This window comes from Clupea harengus, chromosome 7, assembly GCF_900700415.2.
Source record: "Clupea harengus chromosome 7, Ch_v2.0.2, whole genome shotgun sequence".
Taxonomy (NCBI): domain Eukaryota; kingdom Metazoa; phylum Chordata; class Actinopteri; order Clupeiformes; family Clupeidae; genus Clupea; species Clupea harengus.
This window is the reverse complement of record NC_045158.1, coordinates 26,414,817-26,432,755: the sequence shown is the minus strand read 5'-3', so window position 1 is coordinate 26,432,755 and position 17,939 is coordinate 26,414,817. Positions and strand designations below refer to the sequence as shown.

The following is a 17,939-nucleotide window of genomic DNA, read 5'->3' as shown; positions in this document are numbered from 1 at the left end:
GGGTGATGTCACAGAACTCCCGGCCGGCTCCTTCCAGATAAGCCTTCATGTCCTGCACCAGGGACGTGCCTGAGCCAAGCCAAAACAGTACAGCACTCGTGTCACAAGCTCCTACTATGCCCACACACACACACACACACACACACACACACACACACACACACACACACACAGTGTGGAAATAAGGCCAGGTGCAACACATGTGTTTGTGTGCATATGTGTGCTTGTGAAGCGTTTACTGTTCAGTGTTCTACTGCTGAGTGTGTGTGTGTGTGTGTGTGTGTGTGTGTGTGTGTGTGTGTTGTGTGGTCCTTCATTACCTATATCCACAGGCTGATCGGAGTAGATTCTGGGAGGTGGCTGCTGTTTCCTGCGCACTATTTCCACAATAAGAGCAGTGGACAAGTGTTCAAACTCTTTGGTCATGATGACCTGGTTAAAGTGCGACTCCTTCACTACAAAGTTAAGGCAATGCTCCTGGATAAAGGAATCAAAGTGAAAGATGGAAGAGGAGAGAGGGAGGAATAAGGGACGATCAAATCCGTAAGAAAAACAAGAGGGGAGGGAACAGAGAGAGAGAAAGAGAGAGCGAGAGAGAGAGAGAGAGAGGGGGAGAAAACAAAAACATGACAAATGAGTAACAAAAGTGTTTCAGTGGTTCTATTTAAAGTGTGTGTTGGCTCTACAGAGAGAGAGAGAGAGAGAGAGAGAGAGAGAGAGAGAGAGAGAGAGAGAGAGAGAGAGACTCTACCTTCAGCTGGTCCAGCTGCAGCTTGTTGGCGTTCTCGCACACGCCCAGGACGTTCTGCAAATCCACAGAGGCCTCGATGTACTGCACACACAGCTGCTCCAGCCGAGAGAGCTTGAAACTCAGGGCAAGTTTGTACACGTCCATGATCAACAGCACGTCCTGCACGTGACCTGTGAGGAGGTGAGAAGAGAAGCAGAGGCCAGTTTGTACACGTCCATGATCAACAGCACGTCCTGCACGTGACCTGTGAGGAGGTGACAAAGCAGACGCCAGGCCGCAAAGAGCCAGACTGAAGGTCACATTTGTCCCCAAATACTAAAACCCAAGGCAATCCATCTCAGGAGATCTCCAAATGACTGCACCCATATGCTGAACTGTGCTCGTCCAGACAGACACAGATAACCAAGAGGCATCTAGTAATAGCATAGGAAAAATAATAATGGCCAAGAGGCGAGCCTGACCTCTGCGTGGATACTGGATCTTGTCCGTGTACAGGAACTGCATCAGCACCTCAAACGGCTGCGCCTCGGCCTCCCGGATGGAGACCTCCAGCATCGGCTGAGACCCGCAGGGCCGGCTGGTGGCGTTAGTAGTGCCGGTGGTGGGGGTGTTAGTAGTGCGGGTGGTGGTGGTGTTAGACGTGCTGGTGCTGCTGCTGCTGCTGATGATGGAGGTGCTGCTGGCTGGGCTGGACTTCTGGGCACCTGCTGCTGCTGCTGCCTCCTCCCCTTCCTCGGCAACCTCCTGCTTGCATTTCTGCACACAGCAGAGCGTGGCGTTATCAATCAATCAATCAATCAATCAATTTATTTATTTGATCAAGAGGGACAGTGTACATTCATGAACATTAAAATGTAAATGCACCCAATTATAGCCAAAAGGCTAGTTTCCCTTGGCAGTCCCCCTGCCAGAATGAAAATAGGCTATACAACCTAAAAAAAAAGGCATTCACGTATATATCAAACATAACATTGACAATATATCAAAAATAAAATAAAATAAAATAAAATGGCCAGGGCATTCATACAGTGGGTGCGGCTCTACAAGAGGTCAAGATCCAATAATGCGTTCAAATAGAATACTTGATCCACCTACACACAAGCACACACTAACCCTAATCCTACACACAAGCACACACTAACCCTAACCCTACACACAAGCACTATGCAGTGGATTGACTGGCGTCTAGTGTATGAACGTCTGCATGGCAATGGGTGACAGTGAATCAAAACCTAGAATATGGGACTTTACTTTTTGAGTCCTGCCCTTCTGGTCAAAGGGTTCCCAGCATTATTTGTTCACACTCTCACACACACACACACACACACACACCTGCTTCTGACGGTCCCTTACTTGCATTATTTGTGCACACACACACACACACACACACACACACACACACACACTTCTGACGGTCCCTTGCTTGCATTATTTGTACACACACACACACACACACACACACACACACACACACACACACACACACACACACACACACACACACACACACACACACACACACACACACACACCTGCTTCTGACGGTCCCTTGCTAGCATTATTTGTTCACACACACACACACACACACACACACACACACACACACACACACACACACACACACACACACACACACACACACACACACACACACAAACCTGCTTCTGACGGTCCCTTGCTTGCATTATTTGTACACACACACACACACACACCCCTGCTTCTGACGGTCCCTTGCTTGCATTATTTGTTCACACACACACACACACACACACACACACAAACACAAACCTGCTTCTGACGGTCCCTTGCTTGCATTATTTGCACACACACACACACACACACACACACACACACACACACACACACAAACACAAACACAAACACACACCTGCTTCTGACGGTCCCTTGCTTGCAGGATCTTCTTCTTCAGCCACTGGCATCGTGCGGTGACTATGGCAATGTGACCCAAGACTTTCTCCTCTCTCTGCAGTCAGGATAACAAGATCAAGAAGAAGTCATCATTGGGGGTTGGGGGGGTTAGGAAGGTTCTTTCAACAGTTTCTGAGGAGTACTGTAAGCCTGAATGGGTTAAGCAGGAACCCACCTCTCCTAAGATGAACACCACATCACAAAACTGTCGATTCTCAAACAGTTTGCCATAGTCCTCGTGGAGGGTGCATTTGGGGTAGCAGGAGAACTGAAAGGGGAGTAAATGACACGTACGTTGACTGAAAGTGGTGATTACTGACTTTACTGATGCAACATTTTATTTCAAGATGGAAATTTTTTTTTAAAAAATCTACATTTGGTCAATCTAACGAGCCAACCTGGAATCGGTACATCTCTCCCCGCTGCGCACGTTGTTGTCTACCGTCCCACCAAAGATGTACATGGCATCGTGGATAACAGCTGCAGCGTGGAAGAGCCTGCCACTTGGCATCTGTAAGGCCAAAAGAACAGAGTCATGTTTTACAGATGTTTTACCTCCTCAGAGACCAGAGATTTTATTACATGTAAATTATGTTCAGAGTACTTGTACAGAGTGTGTCATGTTATGTTATGTTATATTATGTTTGTTATGTTATGCTATGGTAGGTTGTTGTGCGGTGCCTTGTCCTAAGAATTTCAGTGCCCAGTCTGACCCTGTGTCATTCTGTGCATCTGACAATAAAAGACTTGTAACTTGTAACTTGTAAGAAGAACAAGAGGGAAAGAGAATTTAGCCAAGGCAGAGGCGGACAAAAAACAGCCACACATACCATACAAAATATAATGATTTTATAGAAATAAAAACCCTTTTCAGTACAGTGAACCCGTTTCTGTCTACAACGGGTTTCCTCAAATAGCTTTTGAAAGCCCCCTGTCGGAGCCTATTCCCTTGGGAGTGAGGCACCACCACCGCAGTGCTTTTCTCAGCACCCTCCCAAGTGCCCCTGAGGGTGGCCTCGTTACCGCACCTCGCTATCAGCGCTGGGATGGATGACCTCCCATGTCTGGGAGTCCACGTCGTAGCAGTGCAGCTCGTTGGGCAGGGTGTTGTCCGCCGCGCCTCCGAACACGTACAGGTGCCGGTCGAAGGCCACCATGGTGTGGCCGTACCGCCGCTGCGGTGGAGGCGGCGAGCCTCGGAGCAGGTGCTCAGTGGGAATGCGAGTCCATCTGCACGGGAGGAACCAATAAATTACACTGAAATTAGGTGGCTCTGTGAACAAGTAGGGCACGAACAACACGTTACACCAACTGAAAAGCCATGCGGTACATATCGGCTATATCCTTCTGAAATATTTCTACGTTTTTTTTACGATATGGCACAGAGAAACGTCTCACTCACATGTGACCTTTGAACTCAAACTGGAAGAGGTTGTTGGTGATCTTGGCTCCACTCTGTCCTGAGAAGACGAACATCTTGTCCTGGCACACGGCCACTGGGAAGTTACAGCAGGAGGGGGGGATTTCGCCACTCTGTTCAATCTGTGAGCAGCACAGTAACAGACAGGAGCATCAGCTACAGGAGAACATGAATCAAATCTACAACCTGACCGAAAAATGGTCATACGAAGATGCAGCTCAGAATAATAGGAGTACAATAATACACCTGACCTATTAGCATTAGCAGATTACTCACCTCTACCCAACAAGCCTGGTCTCTATCTTGCAGGCCAATAGTCCACATATCGTTCAACCTATATTAAGGAAGAAAATGCAATGTTATTTCCCATGTATGACAGGTACTTTATTTTCAAGAGTATGTAAAACATATAGACATAAATATATCTATGCTAAATGAGCACATGGAAAACATATAGACATAAATATATCTATGCTAAATGAGCACTTGTAAGTCAAGGGCAACAGCATTAGCACTTCCAAACCTGATGATTTTATTCCTTTAGGGGAGAATAAGACGAGATGAATTATGTTTTGTGAATCGTGTGAAAAGTTACTTTCAGGTCTCACTCACCTGGCGTTGCCATCATATCCAGCAAAGATCCAGAGTTTGTCATTATACACTGTGGCACCATGGGCTGACCTTGCCACCAATCTGAAAAAATGTAATGAAAGAACGTCAAGGCTAAGATCAAAACAATGATTTGATGCTGCCAAACCCTTCTATCAAGGCCTGGATGACTGCAACTGACGTTTTGTACAATTAAAACACTTTGCACTGCCAACAACTATTTTAAATATAAAACTGACTTTCATGTACAACTGCTTGCAGGGGCGACAGTGGTACAGTAGGTAGAGAAGTCGTTTAGTAATCAGCAGGTTGCTAGTTCGATTCCCTGTCGAAGCGTCCTTGAGCAAGACACTGAACCCCTAATTGCTCCTGATGTGCAGTGTGCCATCAGTGTAAATGTAAAATGTGTATACATTGTAAGTCGCACATATGTAAGTCGCTTTGGATAAAAGCGTCTGCTAAATGACTAAATGTAACTGCTTGTACTCACGGGAACCTAAAATGACAAATGATTTCATTACCTGCCTTCTACCTTCCACTCAGTCCACTGTCCAGTGGCAAATTTGTACTCAAAGAGGTCGTTCTTGTTTTTCAGGTTGGAGTTGGAATAAATGTCACCAGTGTAGCCACCTTGGAAGTTAAGACAGCAGAGTTTCATGTCAATGGCATGTGTCAACAACACTGTCAACCAGCCAGTCTTAGACCTTTGACTATTGCTGGAGTCATTAACAGAGAATTACAAATACTCTTAAGGTTGTCCAAAAGCCATACACAAATTTCATGATCTATCCCTTGACATAATTCATTAGCATAGAAGTGATGCCACCAGCAGGGCTCATCACCGGGGATGAAATTAGACAAAACTCTCCTTACCAAAAACAAACATACTGCTCCCATAAACAACAGCAGAATGATGATATCTTGGTGCCGGTGGGGTGCCAGTGGTGAAGGCCCTGTACAGAGAGCAACATATGTTTAACACTGAGGGCCATGTGGAATTCCACAAAACGATTTTAACATGATGGACTCAGTGCCCATGCCCTGTATAGCAGAGGGACCACAAGACTCACCTGCACCATGAGCAGTCTTTCACGTCGAAACGCAATAGGTCATTCAGCATGTTCTTTCTGCAATTGTCAGCCAACGTTAAAGAGTGAACATAAATAAATGTTTAGATTTTTTTATTTTTAAAAACAGGAGAAGCAGCAGACTTACCCATTATCTCCTCCAAACACGTAGATTGCATCCCTGTATGCCACCACCGTATGCTTACTGCGTCTGCAAGCGACAACAGTATGACAATGTAAAATAATGCATGTTTGTGTCTGTCGTATGGTTACTTTTTGCAAAACAGGGAAAACGGTAAAGTGAAGTAAGAACATCACTTCGGGTGAAAACGTAGGCTGTACTCTGACACAACAACTTAAGCAACAAAAGGTTCTTCAGTTACCTTGCCCCAACAAATTCGTCGCAGGGTGGAAGTCGTCTCCAACGATGGACAGTTTCGAAAGGACCAAAGTTGAGTGTCAGGTATTCGACACTGTCCGAGCAACTGTGATCGAAGTCAACACTCGGAGCAACTTTGGACTTACAAGACATGGTTCCTGGAAACCATGACATTCAATTTGATCTCAATACGGCGGTCTCCGATGAGACACCGGCTTAAAACGTTAACGTAATAGTTCTGCAAATCGTCAAAGTAACGTTAGCGTTTATCTAATTGCTAACTAAACTAACGGCACCTTGTAAGTTCAAAATGGATTACACAGAAGCAACGTTGGCTTCCAAAATTCTGTTTCAAGGACACATACAAAAATGAAAATCACTAAATCACTTGAAGTTTCTCAAAAATCCCATATAAACACAAGACAAGATAGCTAATGCTAGCTAGCTAGCCAGCCAGCCAGCCTAAATGGAGAGCATTGGCCAGCTAGCTTGACAGCTTTTCTCAATGCATTATGTCCACAAACATTAATACTGCAACCGTAAAAAAAAACAAAGAGTAAACTCTCGATAAACAAGTCGTGGTCTAACGTGAAAAGCTAAATCAACATTCTAGCTTGACCATTGAAAGAGTAAAATCAATTCAGCTGTTTTGCGCAGCTCTAAACAAGTCCCACCAGCAAGTAGTCACGCCCCAAGGAACTGCTGATGGGTATTGTAGTTCCTTTACCGAAGAAAGCAAGTCTTATCAATCAGTAAAAAACTACATAGTGGTGCCACCTTTGGCTTTTCGTTTACAGGAAGAGTTTGACAGAACATTGTACAGGAAGTAAATGTTGATCCAATAAAGTGTGCAGCAAGTTCGCAAGCGAAAGAATAGCGAAATCGACGAAATGGATCGTTTTACATGGTCTAACGGTTTATTGGAAATTCATGAAACGTTGGTGATTCAGCAAAGAGGTGTCAGACTGTATGATGGAGATGAAAAGGCTAAACTGGAGGTTGGGATTGTCATGCTAACTACCCATCGGCTGATATGGAGGGATCAGAAGAATCACGAGTGCTGCATTTCCATACCTCTCTCTCAGGTAATCTTCTTCGAAGAACAAGCAGCTGGCATCGGAAAGAGTGCAAAGATAGTAGTTCATTTGCACGCATGCCCAGCCAACAAGGAGCCTGGTCCATACCAGCAGAGCAAGTTTCCTATATCAAGTTGTCTTTCAAGGAGCACGGGCAGATTGAGTTCTACAGGAGACTGACAGAGGAGTTGACACAGAAGAGATGGGAAAACACACCAGCCTCTCAACCCATCCCGACAGCAACAGGATCTCAGGCAGGAAGAACTCGTGCAGTCGGAATAGTAGGCATTGAGAGGAAACTGGAAGAGAAACGCAAGGAAACAGACAAGAGCATTTCGGAGGCATTTGAGGACCTCAGTAAACTCATGGTGAAAGCCAAAGAGATGGTGGAACTGTCAAGATCCATTGCCAATAAAATCAAGGACAAGCAAGGGAACATCACAGAAGACGAAACCATCCGTTTCAAGTCCTACCTGCTCAGTATGGGCATAGCTGACCCTGTAACTAGGGAAACCCATGGTTCAGGGACACATTACCACATGCAGCTGGCGAAACAGCTGGGTGACATGCTGCAGGCCCCACTGGAAGAACGTGGAGGTATGATGGCTCTGACAGAGGTGTACTGTCTGGTTAACCGGGCCAGAGGGATGGAGCTGCTTTCTCCAGAGGACTTGGTGAATGCCTGTAAGATGTTTGAGTCACTGAAACTTCCTTTGAGGCTGCGAGTATTTGACAGCGGTGTCATGGTGGTCCAGCTTCAGTCCCATAGTGAAGAGGAGATGATCGCTTCAGCTCTGGATAATGTATCTGACAAGGGTTCCTTGACCGCTGAAGAGTTTGCCAAACTTTTAGGGCTGTCTGTTCTGCTAGCTAAGGAGAGACTGCTGCTGGCTGAAAAGATGGGAAACTTATGTCGGGATGACTCAGTAGAGGGCTTGCGATTTTATCCGAACTTATTTTGATTCACTCCAAGGTACCATATTAGGATAAAGAAAAACCTATATCCCAATGCTCTTGCTGTCTATTCAGATAGAGAGAACAACTCATACAGCTGTAGGACATAAGTATAGACTGTTTAATTTCTGATGAAGAAAAATGACTGTTGTTTACAATAGTACATTTCTAAAAAAACATTATTTTTAATACCTATTTCTTATACTTGCTTTTCTTATGCAAGATTACCTGGATATTTTCCCCTCTTGAAACATAAAAAAAATCTCAGAGCTGTATATTTCTTAGTTTTCCCTTGTACCTTTTTTGACATTTATCATCATATGTAAATATCAAATTACTTCTTAATTGATGGTGTGTCTGAAGATTGGCATTCTAGTGGATCAGTAATAATCTGCTTGTCAGTCTTGAAATAAAATATCACTGTTTGTCAGCACTGAAGCTGTGGTTGGAATGATTTAATGGATGATGAAACAACTTTTATAATCTGACCCTTTTTTTTTATCCATGAGAAGAAAGGTGTTGAATATTGTAGACAGAGTCCTTGATTATATTCCATTACACATTTTGTCGACTTCAGCATAATTCGCTTTATGATTCTCTAGCGTGTCGTCAGTTTGCGCAGTTTTTGTACACAGTCCTACCTCTGTAAATGAGATGCAAATAAATTGGCTCAAACTGACCCATGCACAATTCCAGCCAATCAATACATTGCTGCAGGAGCATGGAAGCAAGGGTTGTAATTTGATTGGCTGTTGAGCTCAGTTATCAATTACCTTCTGCCAGAATCAGGGACTTCCCTTTAAGTAGTTCCCACTATACTTACATGCAATCCAGAGATGATTCATTCTGTTGTCACTTGATGTTTGTTGTGGATTACTGTACAGCTCAATACAGAAATATTCCAACCTATACTTTCCATTGCTGTTCATGCATAGAATACATTTCATCAATAGTCCCTCTTTGGAGGAACTGTCCATGAACTCAGTCGGAGTCAGGTACACACAGGTGTTGCACTCAGTCGGAGTCAGGTACACACAGGTGTTGCATTTATTGCACCATTTATGAATGAATACGATCAATTCTTCTACCATTTTTTTTAATGAATATGATCAATTCTTCTACCATTTATGAATGAATATGATCAATTTTTCTACCATTTATAAATGCCTATGATCAATTTTTCTACCATTTATAAATGCCTATGATAAATTCTTCTAATCCCTTCTGCTGCAGAAATGGGAGGTTTTCTTCTAAATGTTAAATTACATCTAAAGTTGCATATGCCTCTTGCCATTTTATGCTGAAAAAAAAAACCCCATTCTATTGATGACTGATGAATGAACATCCATATGTCCATCATAAAATAAATACACATATTTATACAGAAATCAACATACCTCTATTGTGACCGTTGACAGAACAGTGAAAAGACAGTGATTCCTGTTCCTGAGCCAGTATTCCAAATGATTTGCTTCAGATGTTATGTATACATTTATTTACAGATGATATGGCTATACAAATAGTCCTCAAATGTCCATAAAATTGGGGTTTTTGCACCAAATAACAGAAATGAATGTTATTTACAGGGAAACAAGATCAGGAGGACTGAGCAGCTTTCTTTTACACTCTTTCAGAATTGTGTCATAACTACAGAAGCACTGAAGTTCTTGATGACAAAACAAAATACATTTTGCACATTTAAAAGTTGAACTGCCTACCAGAGAGGCCATAATCAGTTTTTTGTTTTTTGTTTTTTACATTTACTGATAAATAACTTCTGACCAACATTGAACATTGTATATGCTAGTCAAAGAACTTGGTTGTCTTCGGTGTTGAACTCCACCAGTAGATGGCGATGCAGAGATAGCACAACTTTTAACAGATCTTTGAACCATACTACGTTGTCAGTGATGATTACAACTTGTGGTTGTAAGTCTAGTCTCAGAGTAAGTCTCAAGTTTCAAGAAGTACAGTATGTCAAAGAAACAGAACTATTCAAATCAGTTAAAATTGATGATGAGAGGGAATGACCATCTTACACAGAACACATGAGTTTATTTTATCATAGGTAAAGAATACATCAAACAGGACAGCTCCTTGCTTTCATACCAAATACACCTGGCGTATCATACGTTGGTCCTCAACCACACTTAGACTGTTGCGCTTGTGCTTTCCAGTGTACAGTTGCATCACTAATCTCACCACGTTGAAAGCTTTTCCACATAGTGACAATAGGAAATGAACCACAATTAGAACAATTTTGACTTGACAAGTATCCATTTTGTTAGTGATTCATTTTGGGGAGAGAATTACTACATGTTTTCTGTAGAAAATGCTAATATATGAATTTATCTTCATTTGTTATGATATATCTACTTTACACCAATTCATCTCCAATTTGCGAACAGTCCTCCACCACAGTGTTTGAATCTATTCCCTTATCCTGATTAACAGTGATGCACCTTATGTCTTTAGTGATGCATAAATAAATACAATTTTGTAAAAAGATCTACAAGGGCCTGTTTCAGTCCTATCAACTCAAAGAAGTGGAGCATTCGAACTAAGTAGTCAATGGCATAAAAAAAGAGCACCGAATATGCCAAATAAAACATGACTTGTCCTCTTTGTTGACTTTCAGTGCCTCTTTCTTAAGTGTGACACTGCATCTCGAATCACCAGTTAATAACTTCCCTTATGTGACCCCACAGTTTGGTGATCCATAGGTTCACCCCAAGCTCGGTGAGGTATTGCAGCTCCGGCGTGAGCATCTTGCGGCAGAGTTTACGGTGCGTTTTGTCCACATTCTTTTTCAGATTGTAGCCCATGATGGACTTCTCGCCTATAGGCTGCCAGGGTTTCATGGCGGTCTCCTCAATGCTCCCCGCCTCCACGGCCTGGCCGCCCTCGATACAAACGCCCACCATCTCTGCGTTCCGCTGCCGGAGGTTGGCCACGTCGTGCGCCATGCGCTCCCGCCCGTAGGCGTCCACTTTCCTCCAGAAGGTGGCGTTGAAGTGCTTGTACAGCTTCCAGTCCGCGGTGTTCCACTCAAGCGCCTTGGCCCTCAGCTCCGGAGTCATCTTTGACACGGTCGAGTCCATGCGGGCGTTCAGTTTGAAGAAGAGCAGGTCATCCATCTCCCAGCAGAGAATGTCCTTGAGCAAGATAAGGGACTCGTCAAAGTACTCCACCAGCATCACCAGCTGGAAGCGTTTGGTGATGGCCTGGATGCCCGCCTCCACATGAGGGTCACTCGGCTCCAAATTGTTATCTTGCCCTAAGTCGAAGAAGAGCAAGTTCTTGAGGTAGAACGAGTTGTAGCCATTCGAGTCATAGTAGTATTTGGGGTCTCTGAGGAATTCAGCAAACTTATCCTCCCCTGGGATAGTCCAGGTCAGAGGTACCAAGTTGTGAAAGTAGTGAAACGAGGACTCAAAGAGTTCTGCCGGATCTCGCAGGATTGTGATGTAGGTTGTGTCCATGGGGAGCACCTTGGCCACCTCAGTGGCGTTGAAACGCATGTGGTTGCAGATGATGTTGAAGCACATCCCTGGTTTGTAGTCCTTCACCTGAAAGCGGTGGAAGGTGGAGGGGTAGGAGAAGTCATTCCTGCTGCTCGGAAAGGCAAACTTGAGCCGATGCTTCTCCCCGAAGCGAAAGAGGATGTTGAGGAGTGTGCTGCTGGCTGTCTTGTGCGTCTTCATGAACATGATGTCCACTTTAGGGACACAGAGCGTCTGATCCCGGCCATGTTGAGAGGTGTTTGTGTCCGGAGCCGCGTATGCTTGAGCCGGACGATGTGCGCAAGAATAAGGCACAGGAACTCTACAAACAACGAGAATAATTGATTTCATTCATCAACACAAATAATTGCCACCTTTAACTAATAAATACACAAATCAGTACATAAACTGTACTGATTAATATACACCCAGTTTACAGTTGACTTTCACTTAAGAAAGTTTCTCTATTCTGTATGAAATCAAATTAATCCTTAAACAAATGAATCCTTAAATCCTTTAATCTATTAGTTCTCACAAGTCAGACTCACTCAGGCAAGTTGAACTGGATCTGTGGTGATGACAGACAGTATAACAGGATCATGCAACTGGTCAGGAGGGTACCCAGCACAAGGCCTTTGCAAATAGACCTCCACTGCCTCCGTTGCTTGACCATGGTCCCCTTTAAGGAGGTAGCTGAAGAAAAGAGACAAAGAGATAATCAACAATATTGTCCACAAACAGCTCTTGAATACCTCAAAGTTGGTCTGTTAACTTTATTATAATTGTAGAGAGAGAAGAAATAATTCTTAGTACATGTAGGCCACATCTTGTACTGTCCTTTACCAAATGGTTCAAGCAGTTAATTCAAGAGGTTCCAAAGTTCCAAATATGTAGATGAATCATAGTTACCATAACAACAATGTGTAGCCAGCAGCAGCAAATGGGAGTGAAACGTTCTTGATTCTACTGTTACCTGCCCATTTAAGTTTTTCCAATGTAGTTTTGACCTCATCATGTTGAGAATGAATAAACAGCTTCTGCAGTTTTGCCTTTTTTAAAAGATCTATGGTATGTTCGTCATCACTATCACACGTCAATTGACATCATCATTTCCTCTTGTGCCCAATTATTGAGGCTGCTGTTCAGTCATGCTGCTCTCCCCTGAGTGTTTGGCTTGATGTGAACACCTGTGTCTCCACAGATCCTGTCAATGACATCCATATATTTGTCATTACCATAGCATACTCTGAACTGAACAGCTCTAAAGGCATTTCTCTGAATTCTTTCACGGTGCTTTGTAACCCTACCAGTTGACTGGTGAATTAAGGCTGCATACAGATCCTTTGATACAATTCAGCTTGCTGTCCAGATACTTAAAATGTCAACACTTGTTAATCTAGTGATATGAATTAAATGCTAATGCTATCTATCTCATCACATCACATGATATGGTGATACTATGCCATGAAGCCTCACATGTCTGCCCACTGGATGAATAATGCATCACCACTGCAAGTGATCCTGTCCAAAGCCAGCCTCTGTCCCTAGCCAGCAGTAATCTGACACCTGCAGCCGGAGAGCTAATGGCTGATTCAGCAGAACAAAGTCACACTGAAGCAGGGACTATAGTTAACCATCTCCTGCACAACTCAACGGTACATCTGACGACATCATGTTGCTGATGAGGATGTTTTAGAATTTAAATCCACTGATATTTAATAATGGGATGCTGCAACCAGCGAACCATGTAAATGGATACATTTATTAAATCTCCTAACATCAAAGTATGGTGTGTTTGATTATTTTTAATTTGATCTTTTATCAGTCAGTGATGCCGTACAAGTAAATTATGGTATACATATGTATTTGGTCAAATCCGGCACCATTAGAGCTGTTGTATGGGCGCTCTAAGCGTCTTTGGGTACCTAGAAAAGCGCTATATAAGTTTAAAGTATTATTATTATTATTATTTTTATTTTTATTTTTATTTTTATTTTTATTTTTATTTTTATTATTATTATTATTATTTTTATTTTTATTATTATCATTATTATTATTATTATTATTATTATTATTATTACTCTTGCTGGTGGCCCTCCATGGGTAATTTGATTTGGTTGCCTACGCTCCAGAGAGAGAGCACAGAATTAGCTTTGGAACTTGAGGGTTCCCTGAGGTCCGCTGATTAGTGCCTAGTTAATTTCCGCAGGAACCTGGTGACTGTGCTTTTGAAATTTGCTCCGTGGAAACAGAAGTTTGTTGCCCACAGAAGAATAAGCTTAATATGTCTCCCAAAAGCGTCTGAATACTCAGAGTTGTGCCTAACGAAGTCTATAATATCAGTTGCAATACCTAATATTGTAGCACGATGAGACCGCAGCGTTGCTTTCGATTTATTACAATTATGATAAACATAGAAAAATGTTCTCAACAAGGAGAGAATTTCACTGAAATTAGTCCTGCGCCAAAGAATAATGAATTGGGCAACTAGACTGAGCTGCCATGTTATATTTAAATTATATTTGTTGTTGCAACTTTGCATGTATTTTTCAATTGATAAATAGTTTACAGATATTATAATAACTACAGCAGTTTAATTTGGTCTAAGAACTCCTGTGCTGTGTAAACAGCAGAACACACATAAGTTTATCACAACAGTTGCCCACCGACCATGTGCAGTTTTTCTTTTTAATTTATTTGAATAATATTGCTGTGATACTGTAGAAAACTATAGGATGAAGAGGATATGCACACAGATATTTTAACAACTCCCTACAACACAATCAGACTTTAAATACAACCTCAAAAAATGTGAAAAACCCTACTGTAAAATGATCTTCTTAGATGATAACAATACGACTAGAACTTTTGGTGTTTTCAATCATATACATAATAATAATAATAATAAAACTTTATTTATATAGCACCTTTCATGCAAAAGAATGCAGCTCAAAGTGCTTTACAGCAAATACATAATATGCACAAAGAAATGACATGCACATAAAAATAGACATCAAAGAAACATAACAAAGATATAGTGCAAAAAAAAAAATATATATATATATATATAATTATAATTATAGAGATATATTTAATCCAACCCCTTAATATCACCAGTAGAGATTTAAATTAAATTAAAAGTATTTATATATATATATAGTGCGAAGTGGTAGCTAGTTAAAGGCTAATGTGAAGAGGTACGTTTTTAGTTTTCTTTTAAAGATGTTAAGCGAGCTGGCTTCCCTGATGTCTATAGGCAGTATGTTCCATAGCACTGGGGCGTAATTGACAAATGCTGCGTCCCCGATTTTCTTACGGCTTTTGCTGGGAACCTCCAATAAACCAGCATTCGATGATCGCAGTGTTCTTGAGGGCAAGTATTTGACTAGGGAGTTTGCAATGTAACTTGGTCCTAGCCCATTAAGGGCTTTGTATATTAGGAGAAGGACCTTAAAGTCAATTCTAAAAGTTACTGGAAGCCAGTGCAGAGCAGCTAAAACTGGACTAATGTGCTCTCTCCTCTTGGTTCTGGTTAATAGCCGAGCTGCAGAGTTTTGAATGAGCTGAAGTCTCTCAGTTGTTTTTTTTGGGAGGCCAGTAAGGATTGCATTACAATAATCAAGACGGCTTGAAATAAAGGCATGAATCAGTTTTTCAGCATCTTTTTGATTTATAAATGGCAGGACTTTAGCTATGTTTTTAAGGTGGAAAAATTATGTTTTCGTCACCTTGTTAATGTGAGACTTGAAGCTTAAATCTGAATCTAAAATAACACCAAGACTTGTAACCTCCGATTTAATCAAGGGAGTTAGTTTCCCCAAATTATTAAACAGCATTTCTCTTTTTGTTTTAGGGCCGACTAGTAGGATCTCAGTTTTGTCCTCGTTTAACTTTAAGAAATTATTGCTCATCCACTTATTTATCGCCAAAAGACAGGTAGTAATGGAGTTTATTGCTGCAGCATCATTTGGCTCAGCAGAGAGCACATACACAGATAAAATGTAATTCAGCTATAAGGTTTTAGGTCATTTAAATGTGACAAAACCTCAGTACTAAACATTTAAATATGCTAAGAAAATGTACCTTTGGCCTCTCTTCAAAGAGACACCAAAGTATCACAAAATATAGCTGCAGGCTATGCGATGAGGGGGCCAAGCAGCCTAGTAGGCCAGAGTTTGCCATGGAAACGTGATGTCATAGTGTCAAGGGCATGGCTGTAAGCACTCACAGCGAGCTTCATGTCAACTGACCAAAGATTGGCCGAGATATCAAGTTCAAGTTCAAGTTCAAGTTCAAGTTCAAGTACAAATGTAGTGAAATGTAAAAGGGTCTACGCTCCACACTGCGCAAAAATAAAATAAAATAAAATAAATTAAATTAAATTTAAATAAATAAATAAATAAAAAAAAGGTGCTGCATTTAAAAATTTGAGATTAAGTGTCTCACTGCCTGTGGGTAGAAACTCCTCCTTAGTCTCTCAGTCCTTGAATTGAGGCTACGTAGGCGTCTACCCGACGGCAACAGGGTGAAGAGGCTGGCATTGGGGTGTGTGTCATCTCTCATAATGTTTCTTGCCCTCGACTCCACCCTCTTATGGTAAATATCATACACTGAATATCAAAGATATTCCAGAATTCAATAGGCTGTAATGGACGATTGGTTTTGAAAATAAAAACTCCATGTGATAACTTTTGTGAGGCTTTGTTTGTGATGACCTGTGCCAAATGTGGTGAAGATTCAGCAAGGTTTGTGGCAAGGGCGTAGGTTTGCATATGGTCCATAGGGACTAGTCACGACCAAAGTTTGGGAAAGACACAATTATCCCCACCAATATTTTGTTAATTTGAATTGCCTGTTAGAAAAACAATTTTTGCACAATATATTTGCAAACTCATTCGTATTATTATCTATACTATGTTCGTCGCCCAGAAGAGTGGAAAATACATTTCCAAGTTTCCCAATGCGCCCTCGAGCCTGCAAGACAAGATGCTGTCATTTCATTAAGGCTCACGTTCTCAGCACGTGAAAGCAGAGCTACGGCTCTGTCCAATGTTACCCATGAATGTTATCATTCACACTGGCTATTTTGAGAATAAATGTTATACTGATGTTGTGCTATCAATTGGGATGCCCAAACATATGTATGCCCAATAATCAGTTCAAAGTTCCACAAGTTAGTACACAAATGTTAATATTAACCGTATAATAACCATATAATATTTGTTTTTATATGGTTAGGCTGCTGGGCAGTGTCACTACCAAAGATGAAAACAAACCCACGCTCTTGGTTTGCGGCCACTGATTTTTAAATCCAATATGGCGACCACATAAATTTACCGTTCATAAAAATTCCGTCTTTCAGATTTCGCAAGATATAACCAATCACATCAAAAGATTAAGAACAAAGTGTATTGGAGTCCCCCCAGTGGTCAAATGATGCATTTGGTCCAAATGATGCAAATAATGCATGCAACTTCAGAAAAAAGTCCTGTGCCGTCAATTTCGATTGGCTGTAACGAAAATGAAAAATCCATCTAATAACTTTTGTGAGGCTTAGTCTGAATATAATCTGCCGGATTTGGTGGAAATTGGAGGACATTTGTGGCCAGCGAAAACCTGTTACAGTTTTTGATAAATCCAGTATGGCAGAAAATCTAATATGGCAGAAATTGCTAGAAGGTTGAACACATAATATTGAATTCCAGTGGTACTTCCTTTTTGAAAATCAGGATTAACACACATGTAACTTCAATTCCAGAGGTAATTCCTTTTAGAAAATCAGGCATAAACACACATGTAACTTAAATGCGTTGGTGATGCTGGAATGAAGACATGAAACTTGGTGATTTAAGAATTAAGGGACTGTCCCCAATCAGAATACAAAATTTCTTTCAAATGCAAAAACAATCTTTCTTACATACTTCTATGATTGATGACTACTAGTATGATGACTATTATTCCTTACATACCAACTAATCTTTTAGTTGTAATGCTTCCTTGAAATACTGCCTTTATATCAGGCAAGTTCTACGAGATCTACCTTCAGTGCATTTGTATTCTGTACTGGATAGTGACAGAAACTCATTTTCATAGGCTATAGAATGAAGCATTGTAATGTAGTACTTTACCTTTTGCATAAATCAAGCAGATCCTCTTCCCCAGATTAAGCCGCCACTTCCTCTTAAGTTTCCTATCAAAGGGGCATGATTGCTGTGGTTCAGTCCAAATGTTAAGCTTCTCTCCCTGCTTCA

At 41.6% G+C, this 17,939-nt stretch overlaps 2 protein-coding genes and 1 pseudogene across 2 annotated transcripts; 1 reads left to right on the top strand and 2 right to left on the bottom strand.

Annotated features, from left to right (window-relative positions):
* Position 1: 1 nt before the first annotated feature.
* Positions 2-6,862, bottom strand: LOC116220972 (annotated as a pseudogene).
* Positions 6,863-6,940: 78 nt separating this feature from the next.
* Positions 6,941-8,623, top strand: LOC105891692 (vacuolar protein-sorting-associated protein 36). The gene is given in 2 exon segments (XM_012817873.3): positions 6,941-7,352; positions 7,355-8,623. Coding segments are annotated over 2 exon segments (1,146 nt in total). The 5' UTR covers positions 6,941-7,045; the 3' UTR covers positions 8,194-8,623.
* A 1,597-nt stretch (positions 8,624-10,220) lies between these two features.
* Positions 10,221-17,928, bottom strand: LOC105891660 (galactosylceramide sulfotransferase). Its single transcript, XM_031570967.2, has 3 exons — positions 17,817-17,928; positions 12,237-12,381; positions 10,221-12,010 (listed from the first exon to the last, which is right to left on the bottom strand). Exons 2-3 carry the CDS (start codon positions 12,359-12,361, stop codon positions 10,858-10,860), a joined length of 1,278 nt encoding a protein of 425 aa, XP_031426827.1. The 5' UTR covers positions 12,362-12,381; positions 17,817-17,928; the 3' UTR covers positions 10,221-10,857.
* Positions 17,929-17,939: the final 11 nt, after the last annotated feature.